At 35.0% G+C, this 16631-nt stretch overlaps 1 protein-coding gene across 2 annotated transcripts; it reads left to right on the top strand.

Moving 5' to 3' along the window:
• Nucleotides 1–6187: 6187 nt before the first annotated feature.
• Nucleotides 6188–12822, top strand: LOC137745733 (protein BONZAI 3). Of its 2 annotated transcripts, none has more exons than XM_068485735.2 (16): nucleotides 6188–6599; nucleotides 7956–8003; nucleotides 8152–8300; nucleotides 8400–8448; nucleotides 8545–8601; nucleotides 8916–9095; nucleotides 9197–9331; nucleotides 9440–9501; nucleotides 9623–9719; nucleotides 9807–9921; nucleotides 10016–10092; nucleotides 10256–10393; nucleotides 10518–10682; nucleotides 10774–10887; nucleotides 10978–11074; nucleotides 11282–12822. In XM_068485735.2, exons 1-16 carry the CDS (start codon nucleotides 6438–6440, stop codon nucleotides 11404–11406), a joined length of 1770 nt encoding a protein of 589 aa, XP_068341836.2. In that variant the 5' UTR covers nucleotides 6188–6437; the 3' UTR covers nucleotides 11407–12822. The 2 variants fall into 2 exon arrangements, with proteins under 2 accessions (XP_068341836.2, XP_068341835.2); XM_068485734.2 differs by having other exon boundaries at nucleotides 6232–6599; nucleotides 11279–12822.
• The last annotated feature ends 3809 nt before the right edge of the window (nucleotides 12823–16631 follow it).

Consider the following 16631-nt stretch of genomic DNA (forward strand, 5'->3'; position numbering starts at 1 on the left):
CTGTTTCTGTTAAATGGTACTGATGAAGGTTGACAGCATTGTCTTTGACAGAAGACAGTATGTTAGCTTTTGCCTTGGCAAGTTTAGGTTATGTAGTGTAGCTTTCTCTGTTTGATAAAAGGGAATGATTTCCGTGCACCCTTTTTTCAATTTTGCAGACCATTACAGAGAGAAAATGAGTTTACGGAAATAATCACTTCTCTTTGATAAATGCTGTGTCTACCTGTTGTAGGGTGAGTAATGCGCTCATATGAGGAAGTGGGCTTTTTGGATACAAAAGTTTTAGTGGTGGACTTGATATCTCAAGAAAAGTCCATGGGTGGTATAGTTCTTCCCTTGGGCCAATAATTGTCGCATACAAATAATAATCTCGATTTGGTAAATGTTGTTACATTTACAAAGATTTATTTATTTTTAATGTATAATTCAATTGTTTAGTAATTATTGAACGGATGAAATTAATTTGGAAGGTGGCCATGTTTGTGCTATCTGTCCATGTCTAAAAAAAATATTGTTAAGATTTTTATGAATGAATTATGGTACATCTTAAAAAAAACTTAATAATTACGTGTAACCGTAGGATTTTTGTAATTTTTTATTTGAATTTTTTCTAAATTTAAAAACTTATTCTTACGAAAATATCAAGAACGGCTGGATTAGAAAGAAAATTTGAAAGTAACCTCTTATATTTGGTCACGTGTCGAGTACATTAGAAGTAACCATTATGGCGGGCCTCACACTCCTCTAGCTAGGTGCGTGTGATGTCAACGCTACGTATTTAGATTTGGACTCATAAGCGACTTGTGCCATGATTGGTGAGCCTTGATGACCAAAAAACGTGTAGATGTGTGTGTTTGGGTTGGATTTGAGACCTAATCATGTCAATTTACACATGGATGAAAATGTTCTACAATTCCCTTCCTACAATTCGCCGTGTGAATGTACATGACGAACAAGGATGACATAGGAAGCATGCTCACAAGACACGAGACCAACTTTCATAACACTGAGTAATATTAATTGTAGTATTTCGTACGTGTGATACTACAACTGTCATGTGAAGAAAGGTTTACGCGTATAATTTATATAATTGACAATAAACGTTCCTTTTCCACGAGGTTGTCGTTTGATTACTTCACCACGTGTAAGGTGCATGGGAGTCGTGCATGCAAATGCAGTCACAAGTTCTTTCAGCATGAAAAATACTAATCAATTCCGATGTTTGTTGGAATGTCAACTTCAAAACTTACTCTCAATGTTTCCAGCACATTCCTGCATCATAATCCTCTCTCTCTCTCTCTCTCTCTCTCTCTCTCTCTCTCTCTATGTATCCATAGGAATTCCCCAATTTTTATCCATATAGAGAACCTTATTCAAAAGTCCTCATTTATTTATGTCTTAGAACATAGTGGTTGTTAATTTTTTTTAACTTAATTAGATAAACATTCCTGCATCATAATCCTCTCTCTCTCTCTCTCTCTCTCTCTCTATGTATCCATAGGAATTCCCCAAATTTTATCCATATAGAGAACCTTATTCAAAAGTCCTCATTTATTTATGTCTTAGAACATAGTGGTTGTTAATTTTTTTTAACTTAATTAGATGCTTCAAATGCTACTTAGTATTACGATCTGATGATATTTTTTTTTACTAGTAAGTGAGAGGTATTACATTCGATTCTCTCGAAACGTGAATTTGAATCAAAGTGTTGCTAGTTCATTGTGAGGCTTAAAAATAAAAAGAATAGATACTTCAAATATTTCTGATTTGACTAATATTTTGCAATGATGATTTACAAAGTGCAAATTAAAAAATAAATGGTTCGGATTATTAAAATTCGATAATGGATAGGCTAAATAAATAGTCCTCATTTTTTACCAATAGAATAGAAATCTTTTTTTATTTTTTTTAAAACGATATTATCTACACTAAAGGGGAGATAACAAACTTAGCCTCATAAAGAGCTAGCAATAATATGATTCGAATTCATCTTTGGCCAGAATTAAACCTAAGACTTGAATTCGTATTTAGTGAGAATCGAACTTAAGACCTCTTACTTACAAGTGAAGTGAAAAAAAAAAATATTATTAAATCGTAATAGTAAGAAATCCATTTGAATAAAAGGTTTGAACATTTATATGTATAATGGAAATGAGACTCTCTTAAAAGTGGGATACTCCACTCGGCCTCATGTTCATGATTTAATTCATGTACCAATATTATAAAATATTATATCAAAAATATAAAATGGCCAAAATTCATGAAAAATCCTATTTTAAGAGAATGCATTTTCGATACAAATTTACTTGGGTTATTGGAACTTGGTCGGTATCGTAACTATCAAACAGTGGAATTGGTCTCCGCCTAGTCAGTCAATCGTCAACCCACAACCTTTTCCAGGGACTTTTCCAGATGCATCATGTATGTAAAGAATATTCATTATTTCATATTATACATACATTTTCCAAGCAATTAACCATAAATATTTAAAATAATAATGTAGCTAAAAAAGCTAATGTAGTATATTACAAAGAAAAGGATCCTCTATGGATTCACTTTATAAGAATCCTAATGATTCTTATATTCTAGCCGTTCATCGTATATCATGCGGTTAATTTTCTTCAAGTACTATTTGTGTTTAATTTTAAATAAAAAAGGATTAAATAATTTCTAACCGTATGATGCACGATAAATGACTACAATGTGAAGATTTCTAGATCCCTACAATTTGGATCCGAATGGGATCCAAATCCTATCTATACATGAAGGGATATTTTGTGTGATCTATATTTCACATTGTATTTAAACGATCTAAATGTGCACACGCATGCAGAGGTGAATGCACATTAGGACCAAGTGATCTCAGAATCGTTTGAAGTCTAGAAAATATACATGTGAACGTCTTCCAACGACCCTTCGTTTATTTGGTACATGTCTTTTTGTGCCCACCAAGTGTTTGATGTAATGTCTGTCATGCATATCTCGACAAGTTGCGTTGACATTACTTGACAAATTCTGTTGATATCACTCATTAGATTGTTTCGACATATGTCGATATGTGTTAACATCTACGCAACGTAGTTTAGCTGATGACAACATACCCATTAGTGCGTTCCATGAAGTACCTCAATAAATAAACCAAATTTTTTTACATGCTTCTCGCCTTGTTTTTATCTAAAAATTTGAACTTTTAACATTGAAACTTCCCAAAATCCAAATCTTGAATGTGTCACTGCACGTATGTATGTGTAATTGAGATTTTAATAATGTTGCAATGAGATGGTCAGCACTCAGCCACAAGCATATTTACCCAAGAAATTGTTGATAAATTTATCTAAAGTTGATACCTGATCGTGATATACTATTTGATTTCAGGCATGCTTCATTTTGGTGACGCCAGCTAAACCGCTGTAAGATTCTTGTCTAAATAATTTGCTGTAGACTAAGCTTTATCCATAAACAAATTGAAGTCAACTTCTATGAAAAAGAGAAAAAGAAAGACATATTGGAGTCCAGTCGTTAAGTTTATCCACAAGTACCTTGTTTCCCACACGCCATACAATTTAAATTTTCCAAAGTCTAACTTTGAAGAAGAAAGGAGGAGATTGACTGCTTTTACCACCAACGTTACGCATAACATTTAACTGTCAGTTACTACTTATATAGATTTATGTAGAAATTTACAGACCTCGCATCAACAAGAACTATTGGATGCGAGAATCGAACTTGGATTGCGGTTAACCACATGCACGCTTTTACCAACTGGACCAACCCTCGTAAGCAATTTCAACAATTCAATTTGATTTGGCTCGATTCCATTTAGTCCTCAAACTAGTAAAACAATTTATTTGATGAATGTCTTTATTTGGTTATTTGTCTTCATAAACAAATTGAGCAAATATTGTGTGTCATATCATTCTCACCAATTTGGTTTAGAAAATTGGTAATTCATGAAACATTTTCTTAAAATTTAGGAAATTATTTTAATTTTATTTCTTCATTATTGTGGTCTTCTTTATTATTTTTTTTGGTATGGAGGATTGTTGTTGAAGTTGGAGTTAGGTATAGACCGTTCCATCTGCTTTTGATTATCCTTTGTGCTTGCTCACCTAAAGCTTCATTTTCAAGACTTGTGAGCAATGGTAGATCGATGAAATATGGGGTTCAATAAGAATAGCGATCAAAAAAAAAATTTAGGCGGAATGGAAAGTAAATTAGGATTTTATCGAGCTTTGGTAGGCCTGAGATTATTTGTCAATCCCTATTGCACACATGTCAACATCTTTCGCGCAAGCATGTCTTCTGTTGTTAATAGTTTTTGAGCAAGCTTGCCCACATATGCCTGTATATGCCGAATGAGCATATCGACAGATGCCTATACCAACACATACAAAGGCATAAGACTAGCAACTATCATGCCTAGGAACCATAAAGGCAATTCAAAAAGCAGTTGGAGGACAGCTTTCAAGTGCATCTTAGATTTTTAAAGGCAGTACCCAGCTCTTGCACGGAGGATTGCTGAGTTTGTGGAAATCAAGTGACCCACCTTGTCCCGAAGTGAATTTGCCCCTACTTGTGAGGACCTCTTTCGTATGAAACTTCAGATTTATATAATAGTGAATAAACTTTAGATTATTTCTATTTACCGAAATATAAGGAATAATTTAAACCCATACGTTTATTCACCATTAGATAAATCTGAAGCTTCATATGAAAAACGTCTTCAAAGGGCCTCAAATTAGGAGAGCAATCCTAGTACTTAGGTGAGCAGTCTTGGTACTTCACACGTTTTGTTGCTTCCTTTTCTTATAATTAAAGTGTTTTCCCAACATGAAGAAAAGAAATGATCAGCCCTGCATTAATAGTTAAGCCAAAAAAGTGAACTTTATTAATAAATACCAAAACGGAAAGGGATCCTCTCCCAATATTTTCACCAAATCCATCAATTCGGGCTCTGAAATTTGACCCAACGCCTAAAAACAGGAGTCTCCTTTAAAAGTTATAATAACTTTAACCATTAGATCAAATTTCAAAGCGTCCGGATTGGTGGATTTGGTGGATTTGATGAAAGGGATCCATCCCTTTCCTACTAAAATGTAGGCGAGTGAAATTCCTTCTCTTAACTTTTGTATTATTCTTTATAAATAAATATAAAAAAATAACTTTTGTTTTGACAAAAAATAAAATCTTTTATATAAATTAACTAAATTACAGAAATGAGGATTTGAACTTGAGACAAAGGGCAGTACAATATTGCCAACTCTACTAAGCTGCAAAGTACAAAAAAATATTAAGATTTAATTCACCTTCTTTTAAAAGCATAAAATATTGTCACTTAGTACTACGGTTTAAGGGTATTTTCTTCATTCGTGAGTGAGAGGTCATCTGTGATTCGCCAAAGGTGTATTTGAGGCTTAGCCCATTCATATTACTTATTAAAAGAAAATTTTTAAAAAAATATTAATTTCTTCATTCTTAATATTAAAACTATTTTATGACTTAAAAAAGTATTTTTAAAAATGGGTTTGACTCCTCAAAGGAGTTATTCCTCAAAATATTGTGTGGCCGATTTACAGAATAATAGAACAGTTTATATAATAATTCATTTTGTAAAGATATTTTTACAAAAAAAAATTAATTAAAAAATCGTTGAGCCAATTAATTTTAGCAAATAGATAGATGATTCGTAATGTTTTTACGAAATCCATTCAGATGTTTTTATACAATTCAATAACTGAACGATCTCATAATTTATTAGTTTTTTGCACATATGATCTTTACATAGTTATTTACAAAATAAACGGTTCAGATTATAAGTACGATGTCTCGTAAATCGACCACGTAGGAAATTCAAAACTTCTACTCACATTGAGAAGCTAAGTTAATTTTATTATATTTGTCCGTGATTTTTATTGATTTTCCATTAAAAAAAAGGACTTTTCTTTCATTATTTGAAAATACTTGTGATAAATTTCATACAATGATAGTTTAATCGAACTCCCCTTCTCTTTAGACAAAAAAAAAAAAAAAAAAAAACAATTGAACTCCCCTACCTCTTGATGTGTACTAAAAAAAAAACAAAAAAAAAAAGAAACTAATGAAACTTCGGGGAAATTACCCATCTACCATACGCGTTCGAGAAAATTTCCGGATAAGGCAGGAACACGTATAAAGCACCAATTTTGCGTTCCCCTTATATGTATATGCAAGAAACGATCTCACTGCCTATACATACACATATATGCGCATCGCAAAGAATCAAATACCATAATCCTCAGGGTTTAACGAAGCTTAATCACGCAAAATCTCCTAATTAGCAGACTGATTTTGCGATTAACAGTCGCAACTTGCTTCCAGGGTTCTCGAATTTCAGAGAGACGAAGAAAGAGGAGAGAGAGAGAGTACGGATAAAGGTTTGGGATTTTTTATTGAAAGGGATGGGAGGATGCTTTTCGGACGTGAGGGGAGGCAAGGACGCCGTGGGCGGGGCCCTGCCAAGGCCCTCCGAACCGAACGCCAAGAACGACGGCGCTCACAACGATGCCATTGAATTCTTTTACAGGGAGCATGGTGCTTACCCGCTTTTTACGCAACTCGAGGTACAACTCCAGCACTGCTTCTGCAGTGTGATCGATTTGCCTTCAAATCCCTACTCCTCCAACCTTTGAATTTTTTATTTTCTTTGTTTTTCTGGAATTTCTATTTCATTCTTTTCTTGGAATTTCTTATTTAATTTACATATATATATATATTGAGTTTTGCGAAATATACATATATATATATATATTAGTTATTAGTTATTTTGGCTATAAATATAACCTTACAAGATCTTATTTTATTTTATTCATATTTTGAGTGCATATATTTTGAGTTTTGCAAATATTATTTTGTAGTTGTATTTTGAAAATATTATTTGTCTCAATTTTTGGTTTTTTTCCTTTTTATTGCAAATGTTTTTTATTTATTGAGTTTTTTAGCCTTACGAAAATGTTGCTTGTTTATGACCGAAAGATCACAAATTCAAGTCGTGGAAACTTGTGTTGTTGTTGTACGGTTTCTGCTGCTAGGTTGCAGAGAAAATTGAATAATTCAGCCGATTTTACCATTATATTTTTGTTGTTGTAGAGTTTCTGCTGTTAGGTTGCCGAGAAAATTGAAAGGTTAAGTCCATTTTACTATTATATTGTTGGAAGTCTTGAAGATGAAGTTTCATTCATAGTTCATTGCAAGGTGGCGTGTTACCATGTATCCACAATATCCACTAAAATGCCAAGCGTCACAATACCCACTCATCCAAATGTTGGTGAGACTCTTGTGTTAGGCGGTCTGACCACGTCCGTATATTAACGAACACATCACGTGTTATTGACTCTTAATATATCATCCAAATGCATTATGTGAATATGCTTGTTAGGGAAATTATTTAAGTGGAAAGTAAACAGTTATACGCTTGTTAGCGCAAACATCTTATTGAGTGATTGGACAAGGCATGAAATCTAGCAGCTTGAAATAAGATTTCCCACAATATTAAGGACCCAAAGTCATATTTGGTTTACAATGTGTTCCAAATGTTTGACCAAAATACTAAGTCAACTTTATGTGTATCATGTTTATTTGCATGCATGTTTCACAAGTGATTGGCGTGTTACGTGAGGCTGCATGTTGATTTGAGGGTCTCACAAACAGGACATTAGCAAGATTCTCATTTTTTTTGTTATGCCAATGATGACTTGGGGACCATCAGACAAAACCTTTTTTACAATGTGATACTTTGCTGGGTCCAAATTCCAAAGCCTTGATTCATTATTTCCTCTGGATTTTCTCTTTCATCTTTTGTCTTCTAAAACCAAGTGCAATGGCGTATTAGGAGTCATACAACCGACGCCACTTAGTGAATTAGGCTTATTTGTTGTTTTTGTTGTTTTGTGTTAATGTTTTTCAATTTTTTGCTACAGTTATCCTTTTCAGCATCCAAGCTGCTTGATCTTGATGTGACTTCAAAGGTATGTTATCCATGTCACCTTACTTGTGATAACATAGCAGTTAAAATACTGGTTAAGTTTTATCTAAGTAACAAAGTTATTGTAACAGTGTCATCTGACCGCTACGAGTTTACTATCGAGGCTAAAAAATTCTCTGGTTTTCTTTCAGAGTGATCCTATGGTGGTTGTATACCTCAAGAAGAATGATGGTGAGCTAGAGGAACTCGGGAGAACTGAAGTCATACTGAACAATTTAAATCCGGTATGGATACAGAAAGTTTCAGTAGCTTATCAGTTCGAGATGGTGCAGAATTTGATGTAAGTTCCTCATATTTTCTGTAGCACCTATGTTTCTGAAGACATCTTTGTAGTTTATCAGACGTTTGCTTATTTTCTTTTCTTGTGTTCTCCTCCAAGATTCCGTGTCTATGATGTTGATACACAATACCACAATGTACCTGTAAAGGTATGACGAGACTTCTTTGAATTTTTAGCGTTTTCTTTTAGAACGAAAAACCTAATACAATTCATGTGTTAACCTTCTTATTTTGTTGCCTTGCAGACTCTGAATTTGAGGGATCAAGAGTTTCTTGGAGAAGGCAGTTGTGTCCTTTCAGAGGTAATTCTCTTGAAATCTGTTCAGCTCATATATTTTCATTGAGCTGGTTTGATGTGTATTTTAATTAATACTTAGGGTTATGTGTTTCTTTTCATGTTTAATTTTCAATGTTAATAGTTACTGCACTGCTCACTGTTGATGCAGCTAAGGAAAGATATCGATATAGCTTGTAGTGGTTTCCTTTATTTAATCATATGCAAAACCGTCGCCCAAAATGTATTGAAATCAGTACCTAAGATTTCTTAGTTTTCAAGTAAATGAAGTCGAACCTAATTTATAGTTTGCCGTGTACTTGTTCTCTTTTCTGATGGCAGATTGTGACTAAACAAAATAGAAGTCTAACATTGACTCTGAAAGGCAAAAACGGACATGGAGTTTTGAGAAACTTTGGAACACTCACTGTGCATGCCGAGGAAACTATTGCTTCTAGGAGTGCTGTAGAGATTAAATTCCGCTGTGCCCACTTGGACAACAAAGATCTCTTTTCTAAAAGCGTAAGCATTTCAAAGAAGCTTTGTGGGATCTTTTAATTTGTATATACAAATTTCCTATATTGTATGATTCTTAGGTTTCTTTTCCTGATTCTTCACTTCAGGATCCTTTCTTAAGAATATCAAGGACTGTTGAGACTGGGGGTTCTATTCCAATTTGCAAGACTGAAGTGGTGGATAACAATTTAAACCCGACCTGGAAACCATTATGCCTGAGTATGCAACAGTTCGGAAGCAAGGTAAGCTTGTGAATTATTGCTTGGTTACCCATTAAATTAGAGTATATAAATTTTGGTAATTGAAAATACGATAAGAGAGATCATATAACTCTCTTCAATTTGATGCAGGACACCCCACTGGTTATTGAGTGTTTTGATTTCAACAGCGATGGCAACCACGTTCTTATTGGGTAATTATTGATTGGTTCCAACTTCTTTATTTTGTTACTTCTTGCATGATATCATTGTTTTGTGCCTGGAACACAAAAAAATGAAAGTTTTGAAATTAACCTCTCTACTCGTTTTACTCAGGAAACTCCAAAAATCAGTAGCAGACCTTGAAAAACTATTCAAAGAAAAAAGTGGGGTGAACTTTTTTATTCCATCTTCTCGTGCGGATCATGAAAAGGTATTTATTCAATCTTGCAGTCCAATTCCTTAGTATTTCATGTCAATTTGAATTTACTCACGTTTGCTTTGTAATATGCTAACGTAGGTTTTGAAGGGTCAGCTATTTGTGGATCAATTTTGTGAGAAGGAACAATTCAGCTTTGTTGACTATATATCTAGTGGATTTGAGCTTAACTTCATGGTTGCAGTTGATTTTACGGGTAAGCAATGTCTGATAGTCTAGTATCAGTCTTCATTCTGCAAAGTTCATGGGTTTGATATATTTTCTTGTTTCAAATATTAAATTTTGTCCAGGTTCAAATGGAGATCCTAGAAAACCTGAGTCTTTGCACTATATTGATCCGTATGGCCGGCTGAATTCTTACCAGCAGGTAAGCATGTGCTTCAATAGGGATAGTTCTATCTTATCCACCATATTCTTTTTGCAGACGTGTATTGAATTCGTACATAATTAACGTCATTTGTTCTCGAGCGTTTGTTGTTATGGTTACTTTTCTGTTCAATATTTAGCGAAAGCAACGATGTCATTTGCAGGCTATAACAGAAGTAGGACAAGTCATTCAGTTCTACGATGCTGACAAGAGTTTTCCTGCTTGGGGCTTTGGAGGAAGGACGGCTAATGGAACTGTATCACACTGCTTCAACTTGAATGGAAATGCAAGTGAATCTGAGGTAAAGGAGTGGTTTAACTCTTTGCAATGCTCTTTTACCCTTTGTTTGCAATCTCATTCAATACACCTGAACTATATTTTGTTTAACCATCTCAGTAAATTCAATTGAATCATTTATTTAACAGGTTGTCGGAGTTGAAGGCATAATGGCTGCTTATGCCAATGCTCTACGCAATGTTTCTCTGTCAGGACCGACGTTGTTTGGCCAAGTGGTTAACAGGGCTGCTGAAATTGCCGCCAGGTCCCTCTCGTCCAACAACAACAAGTACTACGTCTTGCTCATTATAACGGTAAGAGCACGACGAATTCAAATTGAATTTTTAACTCCTCGGTTCTTTGTTTTACCAAAAGTGATAATATAAATGCCATCTTGTTTTCTAGGATGGAATCCTCACTGACCTTCAAGAAACAAAAGATGCTTTGGTGAGGGCATCTAATCTTCCTCTATCAATCCTCATCGTTGGAGTTGGTAATGCGGATTTCAGACAAATGGAGGTAACACTTGTGTTTATTCAAGATTTTCACATACTGGTTTTTGATTTCTGCATATCATGAAGTTTCGTCTGAATATTTTGTATTTGGCAGATCCTTGACGCTGACAAAGGGCAACGATTAGAAAGTTCTACAGGTCGCATAGCTACGCGTGACATTGTCCAGTTCGTTCCAATGAGAGATGTGCAGAGTAAGTATCCATGACCTCCATTTCTCTATCTAAACATCCATTGTACCTTTAAGTGCACGTCAACATCGTGTGATGCGAAGTTACTAGAACTGTGTTCAAATTTTCATTCAACCTGTATTAAATTGGCAATCGTTTATTTTTTTTTTCTCGGGTCTTCTTTCGTATTTTAGCTGACAAAATCTGTGGGATTTGTTAACTTGTAAGCAGGTGGGCAGATTTCTGTTGTTCAAGGTCTTTTGGAAGAGCTGCCCGGACAGTTTTTGAGTTACATGCGTTCCATGGACATCAAGCCGCTCACCTTCAATGCCGCTGCCCAAGCATCATCTGCCTGACCGTCGACGGATTTCTTCTTTCGTTTTCAGTCCCGCCATAACACCGGCTGGCCGAAGAATAGCCTTAGAAATTCTATGACAAATATTTGCTAGTGATTAGTTAGTTGGGTTCCGGCACAAAACATGTTTAGTTAGTTAAGGATGGTTTTGGAATCCAAACATGAAGCAGTTAAAGCTCAAGCCGAATGATAGAGAGAGGCCACACTGATGCTAGGAGTTATCCGGTGTTTGCCCATGAAAGGGACCAGCACTTTTCCGGGAGTGAGGCCATCGTTTTGTTACGTTTTTGCGGAATTGTATCCAATATTTTTATTTCAGGTCAGGAGGCTCACAGCACTTTTCCAACCAGCTCAAGTGCATTCATCGGTTCTAGCCCCCCGTTCCCCGCCGGAAGCAAAAGCTCGGGATCGGGGAGTTCATGAAAGGGTGAGAGAATCACGGCCGCTTTCACAAAGGGATGCACATACTAGAGATCCTTATGCCCATACTGATGCTAGGAGTTATCCGGTGTTTGCCCATGAAGGGGACCAGCATGTTGCATACCGAGAAGTGGTACCTGCAAGGAGAGAGGAGACTTCTCATGATTTGTACCTAACTGAAAAGGAATATCGAGCTTATGGTCTTCGGGGAGACGGGAGAAATGTGACTTCTCATTCAATTACTTCTGCTAGGGAATCTCGCCGTAGGGAGTATGAAGGAGAGCATCTTCTACGACAGACAAACTTCATTTACAGACATAATGTCCGTGCACATCGAGAGAATGTTCATTCTGATCGTCCTTACTTGAATGACACTCATACTATTGGCACCAGACGTGAGTTGCCACCTGCAACATCTGCTACTGCCTTGGATGCATATGCAAGTTGTTTGCTCCCTAAATTCGCTATGGGTCTCGCGGGCATGCTGGGAATTTACTCAAACATGAAATTGGCGGGTGCAAGCATGCCACTACTAGATGCTGCTAGTAGATGGGTTTTGAATGATTGAGGTTGCGGCTGAGTTTGACTTTTGACTAAGAGATTGTGTCATAGAGTGGGAGTGGCTCAAATCAAGGTTCTTTCTTTGCCTTACATATAAGAACTTTACTTATATGGAGAAATGTAACAACAACTAAATGATAAGGTTGCTGGAAATGTAAATGACAGAGGAAAGTAAATGACTGGAAATGAGTTGTACATAAGCTACAAAGGAGATCGATACTACTGGATGAGTAGCAGAGCTAATAAACTAGACAAAAGATAGATTTTCTAAGAAATCTATTACTAAAAGGACTGGGATCTGGGCTGATTACAGCTTTTGGATGTAAATCTGACTTGAGAGCAGAGTTTGTTTGTTTGTTTGTTTAATTGGTTGAGTGTCCATAATCCTTGTGCCGCCCCTTTATACAGAGATCTGAAAGAGCCATCTTGTTGAGAACACCAATCCAGCCCGAATGCATTCCATTTACCAGCTTGCATGTGAAATTTTATTAAAAATAGTAACTTGTATTTTCACCATATGTTTCTAGCATATCTCCACCACTTGCAATAAACTAATAATTAAAAAAAAACAAGGTGGCTTGTTTCCTCCATATGTCCACTTCCGTGTCTGCATATTGTCTTCCAATCCAAGAGCAAGCATTTGTTTTGGTTAAACAAAACTCTTGGCAAACCCCCACCACTCAAACAAAAAGGAAAAGACAATATTATAATCACTGGCAGGGCCAGGTTAAGGGTTGACCAGGTAGCTTTTAATGAAAAATAAAATTGTACATGTAATTTTAATTGATTTTTAAATATAACTCATTAAATATTTAGTTACTAATCTGAATTTTCTAGGTTTAACTATATAAAATTATGTAATATAGTTTACAAATCATCTCTTTTATCTTACATCATTTTTCTCATTGCTTATTGTACATGTACAAGTTTGAATTTTTTAAATTTTAACATGTATTTGTTTAATTACAAATTTTTTTGGCTCACCTTTTGAATTAAACTAGCTGATACTATGAAAAATACGGTATCAAGTTTCTTTATTTATAAAGATTTAAATTTTTAAGCTAGCCCACCTGGTAAAAAATTTCTAGCTCCGCCATTGATTATAATGTCAAACTACCCCACTTACAACCAAATATCTTTACAAGTTAGCCCTCTTGCACAATAATCCTCTAAATACCATATTTAGCCCGAATGACCCAAATGTTATGTCAGGACCTTATTCTGTTGGTGGAAGGAGAGAGAACTACCTAATTGAGGCCGATCCTGTGCAAAGGAGAGAAACCAGCAACAGACGAAGAGACAGTTACATGATTGAGACTGATCCTGTGTACAGGAGAGAACCCGTTCGTCGTGTAGAGAGATTATCATTGTACTCGAGACAAGATGCTGCTGCTGCTGATGCTCCATTAGGTTATAACCGTACAGAAGTCTACCAGGCGACCAAGCCGGATCCTGTGCATGCACCAGTTTAATCTCGTTATGCTTTTGCAGGTCCTTCATACACCTACCGCTAAATGAAGTTCCTGCATCCCCTCCGTCTATATGCAGGCCGTTTCTTTTCTTCGAACCTTTTTCTTAACCCCAAAAAAACAAGAAAAATAAAACTTTGTATCAAATATTTAAACTTTCGGATCGAAATTAGGGACAAAGTCTTGAACTTGTTAATTGTTTATGTTAAATGGTACCGCTGAAGGTTGACAGCATTTTCTTTGACAGAAGACAGTATGTTAGCTTTTGCCTTGGCAAGTTTGGGTTATGTAGTGTAGCTTTCTCTATTTGATAAAAGGGAATGATTTCCGTGCACTCCTTTTTCAATTTTTATGACCATTACGGAGAGAAAATAAGTTTGCGGAAATCACTTCTCTTACGAGGAAGTGGGCTTTTTTGATACAAAAGTTTTAGCGGTGGACTTGATATCTCAAGAAAAGTCCATGAGTGGTAAAGTTCTTCCCTTAGGCCGATAATTGTCACATACAAATAATAATCTTGATTTTGGTAAATGTTGTTACATTTACAAAGATTTATTTATATTTAATGTATACTTCAATTATTTAGTAATTATTGAACATATGAAATTAATTTAGAAGGTGACCATGATTGCGCTATCTGTCCATGTCTAAAAAATATGTTGTTAAGATTTTTATGAATGAATTATGGTACATCTTAAAAACTTAATAATTACGTGTAACCGTAGGATGTTTGTAATTTTTTGTTTGACGTTTTTCTAAATTTAAAAAATTATTCTTGCGAAAATATCAAGAACGGTTGGATTAGAATGAAAATTTGAAAGTAACCTCTTATATTTGGTCACGTGTCGAGTACATTGGAAGTAATCATTGTGGCGGGCCTCACACTCCCCTAGCTAGGTGTGCTTGACGTCAACACTATATATTTACATTTGGACTCATAAGTGACTGATGCCATGACTAATGAGCCTTGACGACCCAAAAACGAGTAGATGTGTGTTTTGGATTGGATTTGAGGCCTAGTCATGTCAATTTAACATAGATGAAAATGCTCTACAATTCCCTTCTTACAATTTGCCGTGTGAATGAACTTGACAAACAAGGACGACATAGGAAGCATGCTCACAAGACACGAGACCAACTTTCATAACACTGAGTAATATTAATTATAGTATTTCATGCGTATAATACAACTATCATATGAAGAAATGAACTGTCATATGAAAAAAGATTTACGCGTAAAATTTATATCATTGACAATAAACTTTCCTTTTCCACGAGGTTGTCGTTTGATGACTCACCACGTGTGACGTGCATGGGAGTCGTGCATGCAAATGCAGTCACAAGTTCGTTCACCAAGGAAAACACTAATCAATTCCGATGTTTGTTGGAATATCAACTTCAAAACTTACCCTCTATGTTTCCAGTCTTTCCAGCACATTCCTGCATCATAATCCTCTCTCTCTCTCTCTCTCTCTCTCAAATTTCCAGTCTTTCCAGGACATTCCTTCAAATATCATAATCCTCTCTCTCCCTGATCAAAATTTCCAGTCTTTGCAGGAACATTCCCGCCAATATCATAATCCTCTCTCTCTCTCTATGTGTGTGTGTGTGTATATATATATATATAGAGTCTTATCCAAAGGAATTCCCCAAATTTTATCCATATAGAGAACCTTATTCAAAAGTCCTCATTTATTTATGTCTTAGAACATGGTGTTTATTAATTTTTTTTTAAACTCAATTAGATGTCTCAAATGCTATTTAGTATTATGATATGGTGATATTTCTTTTTACTAGTAAGTGAGAGGTATTACATTCGATTCTCGCGAAACGCGAATTTGAATGAAAGTATTGCTAGTTCATTGTGAGACTTAAAAATAAAAATAATAGATACTTCAAATATTTCTGATTTGACTAATATTTTGCAATGATGATTTACACAGTGCAAATTAAAAAATAAACGGTTCGGACTATCAAAATTTGATAATGGATAGGCTTAATAAATGAGAATGGTTATTAGCACTCCAAAAATCTCATTTTACACTCCAAACTTTCTATATTATGAAAGAAAAATACACTTGTGAGGAGTGTAGAATGAGATTTTTGGAGTGCCAATAACACTTCCCTAATAAATAGTCCTCATTTTTTACCAAAAGAATAGAAATCTTTTTTTTCTTTTTCTAAACGATATTATCTACACTAAATGGGAGATGACAGACTTAGCCTCATAGAGAGTTAGCAATACTATGGTTCGAATTCGTCTTTGACGATAATCGAACCTAAGACCTCTTACTTACAAGTGAAGTGAAAAAAATATTACTGTAACGTAGTACTAAGAAATCTTTTTATATAAAAGGTTTGTACATTTATATATAATGGTAAGGAAACTCCCTTTAAAAGTGTTCATGGTTTGATTTATATAATAATATTATAAAATATTATGTCAACAACATAAGATGACAAAAATAGATGAAAAGTCATATTTTAAGAGAATCTTTTTAAGCATTTTCGATACAAATTTACTTCTTGGTGGGTTGTTGGAACTTGGACCGGTATCGTAAATTTCAATCAAAAAGTGCCATTGGTGTCCGCCTAGTCAGTCAATCGTCAACCCACAACCTTTTCCAGATGCATCATGTAATGGGAAGAATATTCATTATTTCATATTATAATACATTTTCAAGTAATTAACCATAAATATTTAAAATAATAAGGCAGCTAATTAAGCTAATGTAGTATATTACAAAGAAGAGGATTCTCTCCGGATTCACTTTGT

Source organism: Pyrus communis, chromosome 12 (assembly GCF_041283825.1).
Source record: "Pyrus communis isolate YQ-2024b chromosome 12, ASM4128382v1, whole genome shotgun sequence".
Taxonomy (NCBI): domain Eukaryota; kingdom Viridiplantae; phylum Streptophyta; class Magnoliopsida; order Rosales; family Rosaceae; genus Pyrus; species Pyrus communis.

Bases quoted from the DNA above. Each gene is read 5' to 3' on its own strand.
- LOC137745733 (XM_068485734.2), top strand. From the start codon at position 6,438: ATGGGAGGATGCTTTTCGGACGTGAGGGGAGGCAAGGACGCCGTGGGC. The intron at 9,332-9,439 runs GTAAGCTTGTGA...AATTTGATGCAG, and splicing joins TGCAACAGTTCGGAAGCAAG to GACACCCCACTGGTTATTGA. The intron at 9,720-9,806 runs GTATTTATTCAA...ATGCTAACGTAG, and splicing joins CTCGTGCGGATCATGAAAAG to GTTTTGAAGGGTCAGCTATT.